This window comes from Poecilia formosa, unplaced genomic scaffold (assembly GCF_000485575.1).
Source record: "Poecilia formosa unplaced genomic scaffold, Poecilia_formosa-5.1.2 Scaffold308, whole genome shotgun sequence".
NCBI classification, from domain to species: Eukaryota; Metazoa; Chordata; class Actinopteri; order Cyprinodontiformes; family Poeciliidae; genus Poecilia; species Poecilia formosa.
In genome coordinates this window covers 627,989-650,699 of record NW_006800247.1, presented here as the reverse complement: position 1 = coordinate 650,699, position 22,711 = coordinate 627,989, and the positions used below count along the sequence as shown (strand labels likewise).

The 22,711-nt window shown below is 39.0% G+C and overlaps 1 protein-coding gene across 3 annotated transcripts in view; it reads right to left on the bottom strand.

The window, feature by feature from the left end:
* The window catches only part of erbb2 (erb-b2 receptor tyrosine kinase 2), a 36,816-nt gene extending 14,163 nt beyond the window's left edge, over window positions 1-22,653 (bottom strand). For 2 of the 3 annotated variants that reach the window (XM_007572811.2, XM_007572812.2), the window contains exons 1-11: window positions 22,313-22,653; window positions 10,689-10,840; window positions 9,897-10,065; window positions 9,647-9,781; window positions 8,764-8,829; window positions 8,079-8,194; window positions 7,857-7,998; window positions 7,647-7,775; window positions 6,550-6,691; window positions 4,772-4,845; window positions 4,606-4,696 (exon numbers count right to left, since the gene is read on the bottom strand). In XM_007572811.2, the coding sequence (XP_007572873.1) occupies window positions 4,606-4,696; window positions 4,772-4,845; window positions 6,550-6,691; window positions 7,647-7,775; window positions 7,857-7,998; window positions 8,079-8,194; window positions 8,764-8,829; window positions 9,647-9,781; window positions 9,897-10,065; window positions 10,689-10,840; window positions 22,313-22,385 (1,289 nt within the window). In that variant the 5' untranslated portion in view covers window positions 22,386-22,653. Of the gene's footprint in view, window positions 1-4,605; window positions 4,697-4,771; window positions 4,846-6,549; window positions 6,692-7,646; window positions 7,776-7,856; window positions 7,999-8,078; window positions 8,195-8,763; window positions 8,830-9,646; window positions 9,782-9,896; window positions 10,066-10,688; window positions 10,841-17,746; window positions 17,843-17,925; window positions 18,100-22,312 lie in introns of those variants that run through there. The other variant, XM_016661053.1, reaches the window with a different exon arrangement.
* Between the last annotated feature and the right edge of the window lie 58 nt (window positions 22,654-22,711).

Genomic DNA, 22,711 nt, shown 5'->3' with positions numbered 1-22,711 from the left:
CCACGCTCCTTCAACCTTCCTTCGGGGGAGAAGAAGATGGGGGGGCCGATTTATGTTTTCGCATCCACCTGAATAATGTGTAGTGGCGCCACTGTGTTCAAGTGACTGCTGTCTCAGCGTTACTTGATGTCAAGTTATAGTCAATGAGCGATAGAGCGATTAATAAAAGGTCACATTTAACATCATATCATCAAAATCTGTGATGTTGATTGCAGAAAACCACAAAAACCATCCTGGATGGACTGATTGCTGTGAAAAGATGTTCAATATTATGTTATTTAAGAAACACTTATTGAATGCTGATATTTATTTATTGATATTTTAACAATTTAATTGTTTTTCTCAATACGATCTGGCCCTTTAAGAACATTCAGATTTTTGATCTGGACCAAAATGGAAATGAGTTTGATGCCCCTGAAATACAGGATAAAAACAAGTGAATCATGGACCATTTTGAATGTAAACAAGAATAAAGAGTGACATATTTGCTGGTGGAATGATGTCACAGCAAAGGAAGACTCTGTGATGTCACAGGCGATGAGGTCTGTGATGTCATCAACTGCAGAATTGTATGAAACACAAATCTGCATATTTTTCATTGCTTGCAATATCACTGACCCGTTCAGACATTCGCAAAGCTCTTTCGAACGTTCAGGTAGTTTACGACGATTTCAGTGATTGAATTTCAGAGAAAATGTTTCATCGTACACCGAGATACCAGAGTGGAGTGATGGGGCCCCATCAGTCCACGAGAAGGGGAGTCCAGGACTTGCAGCAAAGCTTTATGGAGTTAAAGATGGTCCAACTCCTCAACCAGGAATCGTTTGTAGCTCAAATACTGGCTGAGAGAGAGAAAAGTAAGGACCTCCAAGAAGAACTGGACAGACTGCAGACGTCCTACAAGGAGCTGCGCTCCAAGTATGAAGCCGACATTTCTCAGGTGAGGCAGGAGGCCGAGACACAAAAGCTTTGTGAAGCGAAGCTTTATGAAGAGAGGCTTAGTGAGCAACAACGGCTCCTGGAGAATCTGAGAGCTGAAAAGGACCAAATGTCAAAAAACATCGCTTTCCTGCAAGACCGCGAGAAACTTTTGAAAGAAGACTTGAATCAGATGAAACGTTCCAACAATAAACACATCTGCAAGCATAGGATCGAAGTTTCTGCACTCAAACAAGACTTGGAAACGTATCGACAGCAGGTGGAGCACGAGAAAGAGGCCAACTCAAAAAGAGCGAATGAGAACCTGCAGCTCATCGACACACTGAGAGCTGAGAAGGAGGAGATGTTCCAAAAAATGTCTAGAGAAATCACAATAATGCAAAAGACGGAGAAGCTGCTGCTAGATGACCTTGATCGAGTTCACCTGTCAAAAGATGAGCTAAAAAGTAAGTATAATACAGACGTTATGGAATTACAGCAGCAGCTCGACACATACAAGCAGAAGACAAAGAAGGAGGAAACGGCTCTTGTAAGGAGAGAACAGAACGAGAAGCTGATCCGTGAGCTACAGCGTAGGTTTTCTACTGCACTCCACCAGAAAGTAGAAAACCTGGAGCTCCAGCTAATTCAGGAGAGAGAAGCTCATCAGCAGAAATCGGAGGCCGTCCTCCTTGAAAACACGACAAAAGAGATTCAACTTCTGAAGGAAAAGGAAAGAGACGCCCAGGCTGAGCTGGAGAAAGTCAAAGCTTTGTACCAACAGCTAACCTGCCGGTATGAATCTGATGTAACCTCTCTGGAACAACAGGTAAAAAAATATCAGGAGATGAGTTTTGTGAACGAGTTGGAAAGAGCAAAACAAGATCTAGTGGTACAAGACTCTCTGAGAGGTGAGAAGGAAGATCTCCAAGGGCAGGAGGAAGAAAACACGCAGAGCCCAGTCAGCCTGGTCAAAGCTGTAAGCCAAGAGGTTTCCTCAGAGGAGGATCTATCAGGAGAAACCTTATCAGTCTCTTCCTCAGATCCGGAATCTGCGGAAGAGACTGAAATCGCTGCAGAAACCATCCTGGAGGATTTGGTCGATCCAGGCACTGAAACCATGCAGGATGGTAAAAGGAAAAAATCCAAAATTTCTATTTGGAAAAAAATTCGAAACACATTGGGATTGAAGAAAAAAAAAAGTAAGCAAAGGAGTGAAGATCAGGCCTGAGAATGATTTTGATATTTGGAGAAGGAGAAAGACGTGCGAGAGAGGAACCGAGGACAGGAACCAAACCCATGGAGGTGGCAGCCTCTGTGAAACGGTGAAACGCTCCGTCAAGATCAAATTTAAAAAGACAAAGTTTTTCCCCCCTTTGACAAACTAGAAAAAAAATCCCTTCCCAGCCCAATTGTAAAAAACGTGGCAGCACGGTGGTGCAGCGGTTAGCGCTGCGCCTTCACAGAGATGATCTGTGTGGAGTTTGCATGTTCTCCCCGTGTTTGCGTGGGTTTTCTCCGGGTGCTCCGGTTCCCCCCACAGCTCCCAAAACATGTCGGTCAGGTCAGTTGGTCGCTGTAAATTGCCCCCAAAACAGTTTCAGAAAGTCCAGACATGTGCAGTGTTATCGTTAAGCTAACCGGGCGTTAGCCCTTTTCCCTTCGCTGTTCTAGCAGCAGACGGCTCGATGTTTGTAGCAACACATTGATTCAAGAATTAAATTTCTTCCTTTAATAGTAACGATTTCTGTTTATTTTCACTGTACTTGTGCTTTTATGGTTTGTCCTTTAGTTTTGCCTTTTCTACTCACTTTTTGTATTGAATTGCACTGAATTGTAGCTCGTTATGCTGTTTAAGTCCCAATTTTAAAACAGATTAGCAAAAGGATCATGCGGTGGCTTTTTCAGGGCGGCTGTGGCTCTGAGGGTAGAGTGGTTGTCTTGTGACCAGAAGGTTGTGAGTTCGATTCCAGCTTCCTCAGCCACCTGTTGAGTTGCCCCGGGGCGGGGCACCTACCGGCACGCTGCCTCCCAACCTGCATGTTGGTGTGTAAATGCGACTGTAGTGTGAAGCGCTTTGAGTGATCAACATGACTAGCAAGGCCCTTCATAAGTTCAGTCCATTTACCTTTGATAAATCCTGTTTTTATACCAAACATAAAGCTGATTTAACACGTTTGGACCTTTTCAGTTCGGACCCTGAAGAAGCCCAAACTTGTTATATCTGGTTTGTTTGTTATAAGAAACAAACAGGTTTTATCAAAGATAAAAGTTACTGTGTGATCTTTGTGTTATGATTTGGAATAACGGATTCAAGATAGTATAACAAACTTAACAAAAAAGTGCAATTTAACATGAAAAACTGTAGAAAAGGGAAAAAAGAAGAACAATCCATGAAAGTATGAAAACAGAGAATTTAATCAGAAATCATTTCTATTTCAGGAAGAAATCGATTCTTAGATGAAGACTTTGTAATAAATATAAAGTTTTTGTGTTGTTGAGCTTATGAGTCGTCTGCTGCTACAAAAGAGAAGGAAAAGGGGCTGGAAATGCCCAATTCGCTTACATTTTAACCAGCTTTACAATAAAACTGCAAATTATGTTCTGTTTAGGATGTTGGTTGTAGGTTCTGTTTGTCAACCTGGATTTAATGCAGGAATCTGCTGCATGTCATTCCTTCTCTCTCCCAATTCCTGTTCAACCCTCTCATTTTCTCTCTTTCTTACATAATTAATAGGTTACTTAACACACGCACGCACACACACACACACACACACACACACACACACACACACACGTCCCCTCCATGGGCTGCCACCTTATCGTGGTGGGGGGGTTTGAGTGTCCCAGTGATCCTAGGAGTTGTGCTGTTGGGGCTTCATGCCCCCCAAAGCAGACGGTCCCAGGTGAGGAACCAGACCAAGTGCAGCCCAAACATCCCTCATCATGAATACGACCGTTGGAAACGGATTCACTCAAAGAAATAACTGTTTGGATTAACAGGAAGCATAACATTTTTGTATTTGTTTATTAAGAACGAGAGTAAATTGGTTTGATTTATGCTTTCTGCATAGATTAATTGAAAGAGTTTAAACAGTTTAAATTTTTGGATCTAAATTTAATCTCAAATATTGCTGAAAAGTTGCTTGTAAATTAGTTTTCGTCTTATTTCAAGTGCACCAACATATTTGCATTTGCAATTAGACCAAAAATACTTGGTCAAAAGTAGTAAATTCAAGAAGTAAAAAAAAAACAACAACAAACTTTTCCTTTGCAATGCAAAAACGCACAAAAAAGTACTTTTGGTCTAGTTTCTAGTGCAAATATCTTAGCACACCTGAAAAAAAAATAAGACAAAAACATTCAACTAGACATTTCAGCAAGATTCTTTTAAGTCAATAATTAATTTAGACTGATGTAAAAAATACTGGGTACACTGGCAGATTATTTCATTTACAACATGGGAAAACATGCGTTACTATTAATTGAAAGTTTTTGTCTTATTTCAAGTGTACTTACATATTTTCACTGGAAACAACGCAATAAATACTTGTATTTTTTCAGTGCGTTTAATGTATTTTTCATGAAATAACAGAAATAGCATTTACCGTTTGCTCTGGTTGTTAAAGTTGACAGAAAATTTGCTTGACTTGAGTCATCAGTTAGTGATGCTAGCTGTGAACTTACATGTAGAGCATCCTGCCTCTGATCACCTTGAGGTTCTCAAACACTGAAAGGTTGCTCCATTCCGCCGGCCAGGCGTCGATGTACAAATAACCTGCAAACAAAACAGGACTTTTGAGTGGCCTTGTCCAGAAACTTTAAAAGCTTTGCAGGTAAAAGCCAAACATGCCTGCAATCTCCTCCAGCTTCCTGAAGCTTTTCAGCTGCTCCAAGGTCAGCCCGGATGAGTTGGTCACAGGGTCCCTGAACGAAGACAGAGACGACAAAAAAACAGAAATATCCTTTATTAGAAACAGATTCACAGGGATAGAATATAAAATATATAAAATGTTATACAGAAAGGGCAACATTTCAACATAAATGCTATAGTTAAAAGTCCAGAGCAATGTGCAACTGAGTTGTTTATGTAAGAAATAGAAGGAAAAAAACACTTTTATTATAATATAATGTTCAAAATAAAAAGGTTTCCAGTTACTAAATGTTTACACTGCAAAAACACAAAATTTTTCCTAATAATTTTGGTCTAGTTTCTAGCATAAATAGACTTGAAATAAAACAAAACTAACTCACAAGTAACTTTTCAGCAAGAAATATGAGCTTGTTTTCCTTAATATAAATGAAAATGTCCCACTTCCACTGGCAGATTACTTCGCGGTGAACTGGCACTCTACCGTTGCCTAGCAACACCAGGCAAGCCAAACCCGTCACCTAGCAACCCTGTTCTAGCTCCACTGGCAGATTATTTCCCTTTCTCATCAATATTAAAGAATTATTCACTTAAAACAAGCTCCTGTATCTTACTAAAAGGTTACTTTTAAGTTAGTTTTGTCTTATTTCAAGTTTACTACAAACTAGACCAGAAATACTTGGTAAGATTTTGTTTTTCTTTTGCAGTGCGTTACGTTTGTATTTATTTCCCTGCCTGTGTACAAGGTTTGTACATTTTTCACACGGTAAAATTCAAGCACTTTTCAAGCATTTTCAAGGCAAGTTTACAAACTTTTCCAGCAGCACACTTTAGCGATCGAAACAATACAAATGAACTAAAAAATAAAATTTAAATTCAACATTTTATGTCATTAAGTATGTATACTCAAATTTTATGTTTTGAAATGTCTCTCTTGCACACACTTTCTTGAGAAAGTTACAAAAACGTTCTTGTTCAGTTCTTTATTATAGAAATAATTTAGGTAAATGTAACTTTTATAACAGCGAAAAAATGTGTATTTTTTGTTGTACTGCAAAAACACAAAACCTTACAGAGTAATTTTGATTTACTTAGTGCACTTGAAATAGGGCGAAAGTTAATGTCAAGAGACTTTTCAGCAAGAAATAGGAGCTTGGTGTCAGAAAATAATTCCTCAATATCGACTAAAACGTACTCGTTCTATTAGCAGATCATTTCACTCATAATGTGGGGAAAATGTTTTGTTATACAAGTAAAATAATTTATATTTTACTTGTATAACAAAACATTGCTTAATGTTTTTATCAACATTAAGTAGTTATTGACTTAAATAAGCTGTTATGTGTCACTGAAAGTTACTTGTAAGTTTGGTTTGTTCTAAGAAATTTGCACTAGAAACTGGACCAAAAATTTTTGGCAGGATTTTGAGTTTTTGCAGTGCAACTGTAAGTAACATTTTCCAAATTCAATCAAACAGAACACACTTTATTACTTTTTACCAATATGTATTTGCCTTTATGCAACTAGATACCCTAAACTTTTGTTAGTGAAGGTGAAAAAATAAAAGTTTAGATCAGTTTATTACAAAACTGAATATCAAGAACTTTCAAGGACTTCTTACGGAAATTTTCCAAACCTTGAAAACAAGCATTTCCAAGCAAGTGAGGGACTTCCTTGTTCTCTTCAATCACAGCTGCTTTCATTTCTGGTACTCACTGATAAAATCAGTTTCATTTCATTGTCGTGTTTTTGTCCCCTACCTTGCGAAGCTCTGGGCGCGGAAAGCCAGGCTTCCAAAGATCTTGGAACACTTGGTGAACTGACCCACATTGGCAGATGTTACCACGGTAACGCTGTGGTTGTCCACGACGCCCAGGTTGTCCATGCCCAGGCTGTAGCAATCTGTGGCAAAAGTTCAATGTCACCCAGTTAGACAGAAAAACTAATAAATACAAGCAGATTCACAGAAACGACAATGATTAACGTCTGTAAACACGGTGGCAGAACGTTGGAGCAGATTTTTGCTCTTTTTGACACTTTTTTATCTTTTTTTTTTTTTTACTTTGTTTGAGGCAGTGTGTTTGAAAAGTTATTCCAGCTGGAAGGATTTTTGTTCTCATACTTTTGTCACAATGCTCAGAGTTGGGTAGCAACATTTACTTGAGTTTCTTTCTTGAGAAAAAATTTACTTTTAGGATCATTTTTACTTCTTTGTACTTTTGAGTAATTGTATTATGAAGTATTTCTACTCTTAATTGTGTAAAATTTCTGGATTTTCTACCCACTGAATGAACATTCTGTGTGGAACATATTTCCAAAGATTTTTTAAAGATTTCTTTTAATCTTTAAAAAATTTATATATTTTTTGTACAATTTTACCTCAGTAGCTGCTCCATTATTGAGCCTCAAACTATTTTACTTATAGCTTCTTATAAGTGAAACAATCTGCCAGTGGAACTAGAACTGGGTTGCTAGGTAATGGGTTGGGTTTGCCTGGTGTTGCTAGGCAACAGCGGAATGCCAGTTTTTTGTGAAACAAGTCAAAGAATCTGCCAGTGGAACTACACTTTCATCAATATTAAGGAATTATTTACTTTAAACAAGCTTCTATATCTAGCTATAAAGTTACTTATTAGTTAGTTTTGTCTTATTTCAAGTATCTGCACTAGAAACTACACCAAAAATACTTTGTAATATTTTGTGTTTTGGCAGTTTGCCAAATACTTTTTCACTAGAATAATTTCTTAGACGGCTGCTTTTTAGTTTTACTTGAATAAAAATGTAAATCTTGCTTGAGCACATTATTTTTTTCCACTCTACCAATGAGTGTTAGCAAAACAATGCGTTAGCGTCCCACCTTTGGCGCAGTCAGCTTCACACTTTTCGCATTTCTGTGTCTCAGTGCCGTCCGGCTGCTTGATGATGACTTCCTTGTTGGATCGGGGACAGTTCAAAGTGCAGGCCACTTCCATGGCCAGGTAGTTATCTGAACAGAGAGAGACAGAGTTCAAAGGTTAACCCAGAGTCTCTGAATGTCTTGAGCTGGATTTCTAATCTCAGTTCATACAGGGACACGTCTTGACGCAGGTGGCTCCAAAGCTCAACTTCTTGTTGGGGTTGGGTTTGCTCTGGTAGGTGACGGAGTCGTAGAAGTTGGGTGGGGGGCAGTTCTCTTTGCACATTCCACTATCGTTGAAGTGACGACACGCCTAAGAAGAAGAAGAGGGGGAGAAACGTGAAGAAATGGCTGCAGAAGTAAAACAAAAGAAGTGAAGACGGCGTCATTTACCAAACAGTCCGAGTCTCTGGGTCCGGTGCACCCGGCCGCACACTGCGTGTGACAGCAGTCGCTAGGAAGAGGACCTTTGCATCGCTGACAGCCAGACGCACAATTTGTTCTGGTCACTTTGAACAAGGGGAAAATCAGGAAAAAGCAACACTTTCATTACCCATTTGTTAAAATGTTGCAGCTTCGCCATCAACACCAAGCATTTTTGGTCCATTTTCTAATCCAAATATTTCAGTACATAAAAAAAACTAACTTATAAGTAACTTTTCAGCTAAATGTACGATTTTGTTTTAAGTCAATAATTCCTTCAAATTGATGAAAAGGTTCTGGTTCCACTGGGGAGATTATTTCACAAACAACTGGAACTCTGTCGTTACCTAGCAACACCAGGCAAGTCAAACCCGTTACCTAGCAACCCCGTTCGAGTTCCACTGGCAGATTATTTAACTTGTAGCAATACAGCTTTCCCATGTTTTGGAAGAAATAATAAACTCATTAAACTAGCATTTTTCATTAATGTTAAGGAATTACTGACTTAAAACAAGCTGCTGTATCTTGCTGAAAATGTACTTATGAGTCATTTTGTCTTCATTCAAGTCTATTACGATATTTGCTCTAGACATTAGACCAAAACTACTTGGTCAGATTTTAGTTTTTACAGTGAAGACTGAAGAGAGAAACTCACGTATTTGACAGTCCTGCTCGGTTTCCCCCCAGCAGTGTCCCTCACATGTAGGATGACAGCTTGGACCTGAACCGGAGAAAAACAAGCAACGGCGGAAAAATGAGCTCACAATTATCACAGTTTCAACAAAAAGTCAAAAAAAAAAAAAGATTCTGCAACGTTTCTCAGCCAATCACTGAGAAACGATACTTAAGTAGCAGAAGAAAACAGAAAGTCACAGGATAATGCATCAACCTGCTGCACCAGGACGTTTGATAAAAAGTACAATAAAAGAACAAAGTGAATGTTAGGTGAAAGAATGAAAAAGGTTATAAACTCCTAGAAGACGGCAGGTTAACACATAATGTTACAAAAGATGCTGGATTAACATGTGAACCAAGAAAGACGTCAAAGACAGAAAATGAAAGTGAACTGGTTTTACAAGTTGCGGATTACAGTAGAGCCAAACGATTAATCAAATTATTCGTGATTAATCGATTGCAGAAATAATTGTCAACTAATTTAGTAATCGATTAACTGGAGCATACAGACTCAACAAAAGAGGTTTTTCTAGCAAATTTTGACTTTTCAAACTCATAATATCAACAGGTCTTTATTTCTAGGAATTTTTACATCAAAATTAAACTTTTTTCCAAGAAACGTTTTCATCAAAAAATGTTGAGATCTTGATTAATCTCAGAATTTCTATTTGTTTCTAGCAAATTTCTGACTTTTTATATTTGGGTGAAGAAAAAAAAATCAAAATTTTTTGAGGAAGTTTTTTTTTTCAAAAATAATTTTTTTTTTGAAAATTTCTGAGCTTCTTGGCAGAAATTCACTCTTTCTTTCTATCTAAAATGTCCCTAATCGTCTCACTGCAGGAGTATTTTAGTGAGCAGCTCACAGTTGGGAGCTCGGGCCTGCAGGCGTTTCGGTTTGGTGTTCTGTTCGTCCATAGTGTCCGTCCATTTGATGTTCTCCGGGTCCGGGAAGCACAACTGGGGGTTCCCCAAAATAGACACCCCGCCCAACAGGATCTCTGCAGGACAAACGACACTAGAACTATCAGACATGACTTTTCAAATCTCATAGTGAACATAAGCAAACACAGGTCACACAAACGTGAGCTTGAGCAGGTTTTTCTTTCATCCGACCTTTGAGGCTACGAAGCCGCAGCGTCTTCAGCCCCTGATTGTCCAGCACCGCCAGCGAATAGTTGGAGTTGTAAAAGTGGCTTCCTCTTATGATCCGAAGGTTGTCCAAAGGCACCAGGCTCACAGAGACGTGTGCAATAAGTACATAACCTTGCACCTCTACGATTTCCTGTGGAGTCAGACGACAGACAGGAAGACTTACTAAAAAAAACAATCTGAGACCATTTCTTCTATTTTTGATAAGATGTTCAGAGAAATCAGCTGATGACTCAAACTGACTGCATTTGAAAGCTAAAAAATGTTATCCTTTTTCCAGGCATTGAACACACCACACACTTGTTAGCTCGGGCTAACAACAACACTCTGTCTTCAGTATGGAGCTAACAAAGCTAAGATTTATCAATTATTATAAGCTAATGGCATTATTAGCTAGTTAAGTTTGTTCCTAGAATATAGATTCTTCACCACAACATATTAGCTACCCAACCTTTTTTTTAAAAAGTCAGGTATTAATAAAGTTATTCAAAAACCTAGCTCCATTACCATGACAAGTGGTAAAGCTAATGTTAACTTGGCATCTTTTTGGCTAAGAGAGCTAAAGAGGTTGACATTCTTTATGGAAAACGGACACTGGCAGCAATGCTAACTGTGCTAAACATGCTAAGTGCTATAATAGGGAGAGTTATAAGGAGAGTTTCTACGGAGCCCAATAATACCAGCCAAAAACAACTTAAAACATGTCTGCCAGGTATGACAACATGTTTGGATGATTTTTTGTTTCTTAAAGAGTACCTTCAGGAAGGAGAGGTCCGGGTTGCCGCTCAGGTGTGTGATCTCCAGGTTGCCGTGGACGACCTGGCAGCCGGTGTACAGCAGCCTCAGGGTCTCATAGTGATTTTCCAGGCTGGAGGGCAGAGCTAGCTTCATGTCCGTTCCCAGACAAACTGCAACACACAGACATCATGACCACAAATTTACATTTTACAAACTCTTCTGTAAAATGTAAAAAGAAAACATTTAAAATGACCAATGGACTAGTCGAATCCTTTGTTTTCCCTTCCAGAAACACAAAACTGAAAGCGGTAGTTTTCCCATTTTAACTTAGGTCTGCATGACTTCATTAAAATATGTAACTGTGATGCTATTAAGACGAAGGCATTGACTATATCAACTCCCAGGTGACTAACGATCTTTCTATGCCCCGACAAAGTCTCCACTTCTTTAGTAGATCAGCATGAGGGACATGAGGGGACATGAGGGACATGAGGGACATGAAGAAACGCTGGAGTCCATCCAAATCTGACAAATATATAATTGATATAAAGACTGTGAATCTCTGACAGTTTGAATATAAACCAAATCACACATCTGAATAAAATAAAAAATAAAATCCACACAGATTGTATGGGAGGAGGAACAAGGAAAAATGATGAATGTAGGAATGAATGGATGGATGGATGAACAAAACAGACCAGTTTTCCATCTATAGTGGATGCGTGTGTTTGTAATAACCAGATCGGTTCCACATTATGTTCCTCTCTTCTTCTCTCTTGAACCGTCTGAACGGCCGTTGTCTAAATTGGGTGTAGCACAACGGGAGGGGGGATGGAGAGGGCGGGGGGATTTTATCCGTTTGTCCAAATATATTTCTGGCACTGGCTGCATCGCACTGGAAACATAATATCCAACTATTCACTGCAGTCCAAGCAGTCACGTGCCGCTGCCGACGCCTCGCACTCTTACATGCTAACAAACTGACTGGCATTGTTACAGCCTTCTACAGTTAGCATGCATCCATTGCTGCCTCTGCAGAACAGACAGTCACTGCAGGACGGCCGTGATTCAGAGCACAGATTCCCCGCAGAGGGTCACACACTACGCCGCCTTCAGGGTCACGCAGCGCTGCAATCCTCTGGGGCTTTTGAAGACGCATAGCTGCCATGCCTTAGCAGGCAGTCACTCAGTGGACAGTCCCCCCTCCTCTTTGGAGGTTATAAGTGACTTCCTTTGGCAAGTCAGTCGGCCCGCTTTTCTATCTGGAGTCCCTCACCCTCCCACCACTGCAGCAGGAAGTCTTTGACACTGCAAAACATTAAACTTAACAAGCAGTTTTGGTCCAAATTAGAGGAAATATCTTAGTTCACTTGAAATAAAACAAAACTAACTTACAAGTAACGCTTTAGTAAAATATAGTAGCTTGTTTTCACTAAGTAATTCCTTAATATTGATGAAAAAGAACTAGTTCAGTTCTTTTCATGTGAAAATATCTTGTTATACCTGAAGTAATCTGCCAATGGAACTGGTATGTTTTCCATCAATAATAATTGCTTATTTAATTTAAATTAGGTTTTTTATATCAAATTATTGACTTTTCAATTAAAAAGTTTATAATTTTTTCTAGAAATTTCTATATCAAAATTCCACATTGTTCATGCAATATTTTAATTAAAATTGAGATTTTAATTTAAAAATTGAATTTTAAAATTGAATTTTAATCTCAAAATTAAAATTTTTTCTCCAACAAATTTTTGACTTTCTAAATAGAAATTTCCACTTTTTTCTACAAATTAAAAAAAAAAAAAAACAAAACAAAAAAACCCTGCCAGTAAAACTAGAACAAGGTTGCTAGGTGACGGGCTGGGCCTGGTTGGCGTTGCTAGGCAACGGCAGAATGCCAGCTCATTGTGAAATAATTGTTTTTTTCCCCATCGATATTAAGGAACTATTGCTTTAAAAGAAGCTATACCTTGCTGAAAACTTACTTTTAAGTTAGTTTTGTCTTATTTCAAGTGTATTAAGATATTTAGGCCAGAAACTGGGCCAAAAATATTAGTATTTTTTGCGGTTTGCCACTCGTTCTCCAGTGAATCGTGATGGTTTCCAGTATTGTCATCAAAACGATACTTGTGTTCCTCAAATCACATTTTGAATGGTATTTTCTTTTTCTTGTTGTGCCTCGTCCTCAGTGGCTCAACTTCTCTCACAACAACGTTGTTGGATGCATCCATCTCAAAGATAAGCTGGTTTGACAGCATCCTTCTTTCACAGTCAGAGATAAATCAGTTTTCTAGTAGATTAGGTAAAGATTTCACACGAGCTCAATATCAGTCGAGTATCAAGCAAAGTTGAACGGCGAAATGAATTCCAGGTGAATGTGTCGCGAACGGCTGCTATGAGGTTGTGACAATATTTGATCAATGTAACCAGCCTAAATAAAAGTGTGATGTCACAAAATTCTGCCTTTGATGTGGCATTGTGATGTCACACATTGTGATATTACACTGCACTGCGGTGATGTCACGTTGCCATGGTTTCCTTTGAATTAAAATTCAAATATACCTTATTGATCCCAAAAAGAAATTAAGAATTGTTGTAACCAGGGGCGCTGTAAAGGGGGGAAAGTTAGGACAATTCAAAGGGCCCCTGACCGACAAGGGGCCCTCCACAAAATAGTTTTGTTTTTGTTTTTTTCTTCGTAGAAAGAGAAAAAAATTGGGGCCTTGTGTTTTTTAAATTATTTTTATCAGTAAGAAGTAAATGTTACCACTCCCAGACCAAAATGCACACATTTAACTTTACACTGAACCCCCCCTTGAATCTGCATGAAATGGTTCCTTCCTGCTTAGCGTGACGATGTTCAACAGCCGCCAGTAGAAAACAAGAACGACTGTGGCAGTTATTACGCTGCTAAGAGAAATAATAAAGTCAGATTTTCAAAAGGAGAGAGAGAAAAAAGACAAGAGTGTCAATTTGTAGCCCAGTTCGTCTCCAAGAGAGGCGAGTAGACTGTGTGAGATTATCAACCATTTAGCATAGTTAGCTTAGCTACAGAGTGTTTGCCTCCATTTCACTAGCATTTAAAGAACGAAGGGAAAAAATCTACCAGCATATTCATATATTTAAGTTGCACCTGTACCTTTTACCACACTTAACAGACGAGTCAGTCAGCAGCAGCTCCAACCCCCTACCAGAAAAATCCCCTCCTCCCTGTCCCAGTGAAAATGGAGAGCAACACTGTGATCAGTGACGAGCTAGTTAGCATCTTTCCAGGGAGTCTATGTAGATTTCTCCTGTCTCACTGCTCTTTTTACAATTACGCAACAAAACAATATATTTATTAGTGACAGAAATTCAAACAATCTTTATAAAATTATAATAAAAAACATCCTCTTGTCAGTCCGGATAGCCCTGCCTTAGCTTGCATTTAAATTACAGATACCTGTTGCCACCTCCCTCCTCAGTGAAATTAAAGCTGCAGTATGTAACTTTTATTAACAAAAAGTACATATTTGTTAAGACTGTCAACATGATGAGATTATCTGACACTAATTTAATTCCTCTGCCTTCTCCCAGTGCTCTCTAGAAACAACCAATCAGAGGCAGGAGGTGGGTTTTAACGCTGTCAATCAATCTTTAGCCGTCAGTTGTAGGTCAGGGAGGAGCTGGAGGAGATTCATCTCTTCGCAGATTATCTGCCTCATAAACTGTCATGACAAGAAAGCAAGGCAGCTGCATGCCTTTAAAATTGTGCCGCTTTTTATGGGTCAAATAGACTCAAGAAGTTTTAACAGCAGGGGGCCCCATTTAATTTTTCGTCATGGGGCACAAGTTTCATGGTGGCGCCCTGACCACACATACTTGGTAAAATGTGTGTTTTGTGCAGTGGACTCTGCCGTTTGTTTGGTTATTGACTGATCTGTAAAGCTTCATTTGTGACGCCTCAGTGCTCACTGCATGTCAGCTCTGCTTAGAGGTATTTCCCAATAAAGCAGAAATTAGAGCCATATTAGAGCCTGGCAGCCGACTGCAGCAGCAAACAGCCTGCGATTAGCAGCGCGTCTGCCAAAAACACACACCCAGTAGCTGCAGCTTACGTCAAAGAACAAATTAAACATCTTGTTCGTCGGCTTGTTCGGTGAAGTCATTGTGGAAAATCATTTTGCATGTTCAGCCAAGATGAGAGCATCGTTTTTTGTTTTTAATAATTTTTATCGAGGTGGATGCGAGAGATTGCGACACAGACTCGAACAGACGAAAAATAATCCTGGGATTAGGTGAAAAAAGCAAAATTTCCCTCATTTCTAAAAAGTGTGTGTGACTCCAGTTTTGGGCTTAACCTTCCTTTATGCCGTCATTGTTTGCTCTCCAAAAGTCTCTCAGCAACGCCTGGGTGTTTATATGCGGCCTTGTGAGGAGCTGAAAATACCCCCTCGCCTTTATCGCTCACTGTGTCCTGATTGTCTGCTGTCATGTCACTGAAACATTCACACTGCGCTCAGATCAGTCGACCCAAACTCGTTCCACCGCTCCTCCTTTCAGATTTGTTGCCTAACTCCTTCAAAGTAATCTCCCAGAAACTGCTCTAGAAGTTTCCATTTCTTGTTTCAAAAGTTTTCTGCTCAGCCAGGATTCTCTTGCAAACAAGATTTTTAATCTCATTGGGATTTTACTGGTTAAATACGATCCATAAATAAAGTTTGCTTGTGTTTTGTTTCTTATGGGATAAGATTTAGGCAAATTCTGCAAGAAAAGTCTAAAACAAATTCAGACTTCTTGCAGACTTTTATGTCTTCTCAGAATTCCGACTAATTCTCAAAATTCCGATTTTTTTCTCAGAATTCTGACTTTAATCTTCTGAGATCAAAAGTCAGAATCCTGAGTTTTAGGAGCAAAGTTGCAATACTTGTTACAGTTTCAGCTGTGGTTGGTTGCTTCCACATTGTACTGAGTCAAACGAGTCAAACCCATTGAAAAATCAGTTTCCTTCCTCGCCTGTGGGGGCGCTGCACCAAGAACTGCTGAAGGAAACAAAAACCTCTGAAGAAGATACAGAAGGCAAACCAAAATAGAGTAGCCTCAGATTTTAACAGTTCCTCCTTTTTATTGCCAAAGACCAAAAATAATTTTTCCAGCTAGTAGTAGTCTAGTGCGTTTATTTTGACTGTATTTACCCAGAATTCCCTGGGTTGTGGTCCACTTCCTTCTTTTGGAGTGGTTTCTAGTACATTTGGCGATCACATGTACATTCAAACCGAACAAGAGTTCACTTCAATCAAACCAACACCGAAGTTTTTAGGCAGACCAGAGTTCTGGTCTGCATCAGAGTTCGATTGTGAACTTTCTAGGCAAACGAACTAGAGTTAAATTAAAGCGAACTAAACAGGGCTGGTGTGAATGCTTTGGATATAATCGCTCTTAGTTCTGTTTCACTGAGCTCTGTCAAATCACCCTAAAATCATTTTAAAGCGATTTGACAGAGCTCAGTGAAACAGAGCGTCTAAATAAATCCGTAAGCACCGGTCTGATGACTAAGACAAACTTATATTTGTTCTGGGTTCGGTTGTTGAATTACACACTCATTTTGTCTCGCTTTGTGAATCTTGTGAAAACTCTTTTGGTTCCAGGCTGCAACCTGCTTGGTTCACTTCACATGTGTTTAAATCTGTTGATTTTATGGAAGGTTTTCTTTGCAATATATTCAGCAGCATGTGTGTAAAAACCCAAGAAAGTGGGCAAGTTAAGACATATTTGACCTAAAAAAGAAGAAATAAATGTTGAGTAACAAAAAAGAATTCAGAAAGGCCACATTTCAGCTCGTTACTAATAACCCGTCTGGCACTGAAATACCATTTCATGTGTCATCTTCTGTCTGATGAAGCTGCTTCAGGTCTGGTTTAAAACTGGTTCAGTTATCTGATAAGTTTAGACACCACACAGGCTCGTTCCTTAAGAGCTTCCTCTGTCTGCATGATTCACAGGTCAGAGTCAGGAGAGCAAAACAAAAAAGAAGAAATGATCATCTGAAAATGGTCAGACTGAAAAGGAGTGAATAAAAAGGCAGATCAAGTCCAACGAAAAACGTTGAAATACCATAAATGCGGTACTGGAAAACTAATTTTTTTATTAGAATTTTTAATGGCTGGTGTTTCAGCTGCTTTCTGTTCAGGTCTCTAGTGTGTCTACCTCTGTGTTTATTATTATAAAAGGAGAAAAAAAACCTTTTTGGTAAAGGAAAAACTTAGATTTCAGCACCAGTTCAACATATTTTTAGTCAAGTAAAAGTAAAAAGTATCCATCCAAGAAATTATTCAACTAAGAGTAAAAGAATTAGTGAGTAAAACGTTTTCTTAAGTACTGAGTAATTGATCAAATTATCATTTAATACTTAACATTTACATAAACAGCAAGATCAAAATATCAAGTTAAGTGGAAATTTTTGTGTTTTAAGGACCAAAATGTCAACAATTCATATAAATCACAAAAAATAACAGAGTCAGCCTATAAAGAAAATTAAAAAAAAACTCGTGAAACTTTAACAAAAACATCTGATGTGTGTCTGTGTTTTTGGTTAAAACATGTTTGTTTTTCATTCAGTGGGTAGAAAATCCAGAAACTTTACTCAAGTAAAAGAAGATACTTCATAATAAAATTACTCAAGTAAAAGTAAGTAGTAAAACGTAGTAACAATACTCCTAAAAATGCTTTTTTTTTTTCCAAAAAAAGTTACTCAAGTACACGTAAATGATTAAACACAACTAGTTATTACACAATATAAAGGATATTTATGAATGGAAAACTTGAGAATTCAGCATGGACCAAACATTGTTTAGATATTTGATGTATTTAAATTACTTTAAATGAATTAGAGAAATAAGAGCATTACTGTAATCCCTGATAGAGTTTCTTGAAAATGCTAATTCTGCAGTGAGAGCTGTGATTGTGACCTCACAGGTTGTTTTGCTTGTGAGCTGAACTAATGAACTGCATGAAAACTGAAAGCCAGTTTGAAGCCACACCTGTGTGTGGCAGCGTTCCAGTTAGCACAAGGAGTGTGCCTGCGTGTTGTTTACCGGAGCGAACGCGGTTGGCGACACAAACACCATGCAGCAGCTCCAGTCAGAACACCAGGTAGTGTGACGTAACCGACAATCAGATCTGCATTCAATCTGCAAAAACAAACCAAACTGATCCGACTGGACTTTCCCAGTCAGATTACCAACTCACAAATTTAAAATCTCACCTTGCATACCTGTTACCTGCAGGATTGGGTCTTGCATAAACTACACAACCTCACTTCTGGTTGATGATAAAGAAGAAAACAGGTATTGCTCAACAGACAAGCAGAACAGGATTTGTTCTCTACTGTACGCAGTGGGGCAACAGATATGAACTTCTTGCTCATTCGCACTGACGTGCAAAGACGACAAGCACAACACACAAAAGATCGCAGCGCTGGAAAACCTCCCGCATTATCCCGTGAAACAAAACGCACAGCTGGACGGATCTGCAGCTGGATTTACACAAGCAGAGTGAAAGCAGGACAGGATCTGCAGATAAAAGAGTCTGAGGAAAACTCCGGTTATTATTGTTTTACCACACAGTTCATTGGTATTTACGAGTTCGGAACAAATAATTGCAAAAAGTTAGCCTAGCTGGGAAATTATAAACAACCTTTTTCACCAGAAAATAGTCCTATATTTGATTTTTCTCAGACAGATCACCTGCTATTGGTATTATAATCAGATTATCTCAATTTTATGAGTTTAATCACTTAGAGTGGCAGTATTTTGTAAAAAAATAAAAAATAAAAATATAATTTAAATATTTGATAAAACTGTCACCATATCATGACAGTGTAATATAAGACAGGTAATCTGTGAAAAGATGAAGCCAGAGGTGCTGATGTCATCAGCAGAACTGCATAGTCAAAAACAACAATCAGTGTCAGGAGGAAGGTTTTAGTGCTGTTAATCATGCTCATACACATGCTGCTTAATGTGTTAATGGCAGAGAAACAAGTTACCATTACAGGAAAACTGCTTACTAGCCGTAATTGGTGGCTATGCTAGCTAGAGTTAGCATTCCTGGCAGATTCTGCTATTGGGAAAAAGCTACCTATAGCGTAGCACTAAGCGAGCGAGAGGGTGTGTACATGAGCATGACTGACAGCTATAATACCCTAAATATATATATATATTTTATAAAAGTTAAATACTGTTGCTTTAAGAAAGTGCATGTTTTGCTGCACTAAATGCTACTAATTTTCAACATTAAGAGAACTAGATGACAAGGTCAGGAAAAGTTTTGATTGAGAAAGCGAGGGAGAGAGAAGTAGGTCATGCTTGCCTGACTTTGACAAAAAAAAAAGTTTAAAAGTTGTTTTTTTTTAAATGCAACCTAAACACCAACTCTGACAGATCGTCAGTAGAGTAGGTGCTTAAATTAGCTAATCAACCGCCGCTGTGTTAGCTTAGCTCATAGCAGCGGAAACTGTGATAGCTTCGCTACCAGCAGCGGTAGCTAATCTACCACAACGATCACTTAATAATCACAAAACAAACATTCAGCCTAAAAACATAAAACTGTAACGAACTGACTGTTCTGCTCTTTGTCTGAGAAATGTTTGCGTGCTTTTTCAGTGTTGAATCCTAAAACGTTCGTGGCGTTGTTGCCATGACAACGAATCTGCGTGTAGCGTAGAAGGATACGAGTGGCTCTGAGTTGTTCTCCAACGGTTTTTCTGCGCCATTTCCCCCCCTTTCTGTGGCGCCCTGCACCAAATTCATATCGCCTTCATGCCCAGGTTTCATTTTGCTAACGGATCCTTCTTCCGCGGCAACGCGGCCGTGGACGGCACGTCAAAGAATCGTCTTTTTTGCCCTGCAGCGTTGTGCGCATGTGCGAAATTTCCGGACGTAAAACAACATTCACGGAGTTTATTATATGTAAGGAGCCGTAATGGGACGCTGAAATTAAGGCTGTTCTGCATGCTCGGACTTTTTCAGTCAGAATTTCCAACTTTTGGAGGAAAAGTATCTTTAAATGTTCCAAAAACAACCTGAGCTGCATTAAACCGACCCCACAGTGAAACAGGCGGTGGCAGCGTCAGGCTGTGGGGAGTTGATGAAAACATGAACACGTTCCTGTTCAGAAACCTAAAGCGTTCCTGTTTTATTATATTTTATTAATATGTCTTAAGTCTATTCATGTGAGAAAAACAATTTCCTGTTTATTTAGTTAGTATTTGATACAGCTGACAAATTAATGTTAAAATTTATTTCAGCATGTTATGAAAAAAAGAATAGCTCTTCATGTTACAGAAAGATGGTCGGCTGTTTTGATAGAAGAGAAAACTTTTAGAAAATAAACTTAACTCAATCAACAACTTGCATCCCTAAAAATACAAACATCTTTATTTTTATTTTGCCACAGTTTTTCAACCAGAGTGAAAGCAGAAAGTTAATTTCTCCAAAGCAGAGAAGATTTAACAGGTTGACAATCTGGGTCACAGTTTCAGTGGAAACTGAAGCTCTGACCCAAACTGGAGGTCGCCTCACTGACCCAGTCCAGACTGGTGAGCCTCTGCTCAGAGGAGAGAGAAACCAGTAACTGTAGGAACGCAGAGGGAACCTTTACTGACAGCGAGGCTTGATCCTCGCAGCGTTACCCAACTCTGGGAACCAGTCGGAGCGCTCGTGTTGATCTCCGTTCTAGAAAGATAAACACGACAGGCTGAAGTTCACCAACCAGTTCCTGTTAACAATGTGGTTTTATTTGGATCGACTTCACCTGCTGCCTTTGTTTGTGTTTGTGCAGTTTTATTTGGATGCAGTAGAAGGTAGCCTTTAAGCTTTTAATGTTTAACTCTGCATGTTAATAAAAAAATTGACGAGGGTAAATCAATAACGTTTGGAAAATAAAATGGAGAAAAGGTTTAAAAGCTTTCAAATTGATCCGACTCGGCACGATATTGACTTTTCTGATTCAGTCCGTGCAAAAATCGAGATGTGCTGCTTTATTTTTACTCCATAAATATCCAAGAAACAAATATTACTTTCTAAAAACGACTAAAGGAGGATATTCTACAGATGCATTTCCAGCAAAAATGTCAAAAACAATAAAAATCAGGAATATTTAGGACTACATCCAGTACAATAAGCAATGGGTCATTAATTTTGTATTCAGAAAATATCCAACTTTTTACTCCCCCTACTTTGCACATCTAAATATAAAATATTTATTTAGTTATTCATCAGACTGGATGGAGAGAATATTTGGAAAACTGTTTTTAAGTTTTGCCACAGATGATCGACTCCAACCTGACATTTCTAGAGTCTTTTACTCAACTTTAACTGTTCAAGAGAAGCATCTTTAATTATGAGAATATGGATCGTTTGAACATTTTTAAAGAACTGCACCAAAAAAGATGTTTGTTTTCATGCCAGATTTGCACACCTGACATCTCCCCTGACATCAAAATTTAGATTTTTGATTCACTTTCTGCACTAGTTTGTTGTTTTTGACCACAATAAATGTTTGATTGTCCCAGAAGTTTCTTCCATAAACAACAATATTGTTGTTTTGGGATCATTTTAAAGTAACACAATGGTCAAAAACACATGATCAACTTTGAATTCTAAAGAAAAAATAGCACTGGAACCGGAATACACAAAATAAATAAAAACAAATAAAATTAATAAAAGTCTGTAAACAAAAAGGTCTGGTTGAGACCAAGATGAAGACTTTTATCATCCAGTTTTTAGAAAAACAATTAATTGTGCAAATTTTCATTATTGAGCTTGTTTTAACTCTGAATGCAATTAATTGATTTATTGCAGCAGGCCCACTTCTCTCAGATAAAATCCTAGAAATAAAAAAAAAAAATCACTTGTTTTTCTGAAAATCTGCGCTTGCACTTTCAGTTAGCTCCTGTTTTTCTGGCTGGCACTCAAGCTGCAAGTGTGACAAGTGGCCCTCTGTCAGACAATGTCCCCTTCAGAGCCAGAAGTGAATAATTGACATCGTCATGATGTTGAGCGACACAATGCACCGCCTGTTAGTGTTGTTGGGTTGTTGTTATTTACAAATCTAGCAATTAAAAAAACAGCCTGCAGCGGAAAACGTAGGGAAAAGTTATCAGATTTCTTGTTTTTTGCAGAAAAATAAGTGATTTTTATCGCATTTTGTTGTTTATTTTGGGATTTTATCGAGTAAAACGTCACAAATTGGTGCGCAATTGTGAAAGTGCAAAGAAAATCGAAATTTTGAAGTGTTAGTTCTGCAAATCTGGCATGAAAACAGAAGCTTTTTTTCTAATTTGATGCAAAACTATCAGATATAAATTTCTAGAGGTTTTCATTTGTGTCCCACAGCGAGCTGCAGGGTTTTTTGTGTCTCTACTGGGACTTGCAGCGTGACAGGTGTGACTTTCCTTCCCGGTCTGCTCTCCCTAAACCCTGCGAGCCTCAGCAGAGACCGCCTGGCTGTGCGGAGTCACGCAGGAATGCGGTCCGGACCAGAATCCACCTCGTTGTGTTTCGTAGGAAACTCTGACACCAACTCCCAACCGGTTCCGACTCCACCGCCGCCTTCTTCCCGAACAGCGGAGGCGCTGGAGTGGATAAAAAGTCACCCACCTTCCCGGCTCCAAGCTCCGGTCGCTCCCAGCAAAACGGCCCCGACCAGCAACAAACTTCTCGCCACCTCCATCTGCGCCACTCAGTCCATATTCCCAAACTTTGGATAATTAAAAAAATATATATATAAATCCCACAAAGTCTCCTTCACGTCTCAGGTTGAGTTTAGTTTGGGTTTTTGTTTTCCCGGTTCGGAGTTGCAGCCCGTTTCCCAATCTCAGTGACTTCCTCCCACGGAGTCCGAGCCCGTCGGTAGTAAAAGCGGGAGTGCGCGCAGGAGTAAAGGCGCGCTCCCGTGAAGGCCAGAGCGGGGAGTGGCAGCATCAGCCCGCCCTCACTGCAGGCTGTCTGCACGATGGAGCAGAGCTGCTGATGAAGAGGAGGATGACGATGACGTCA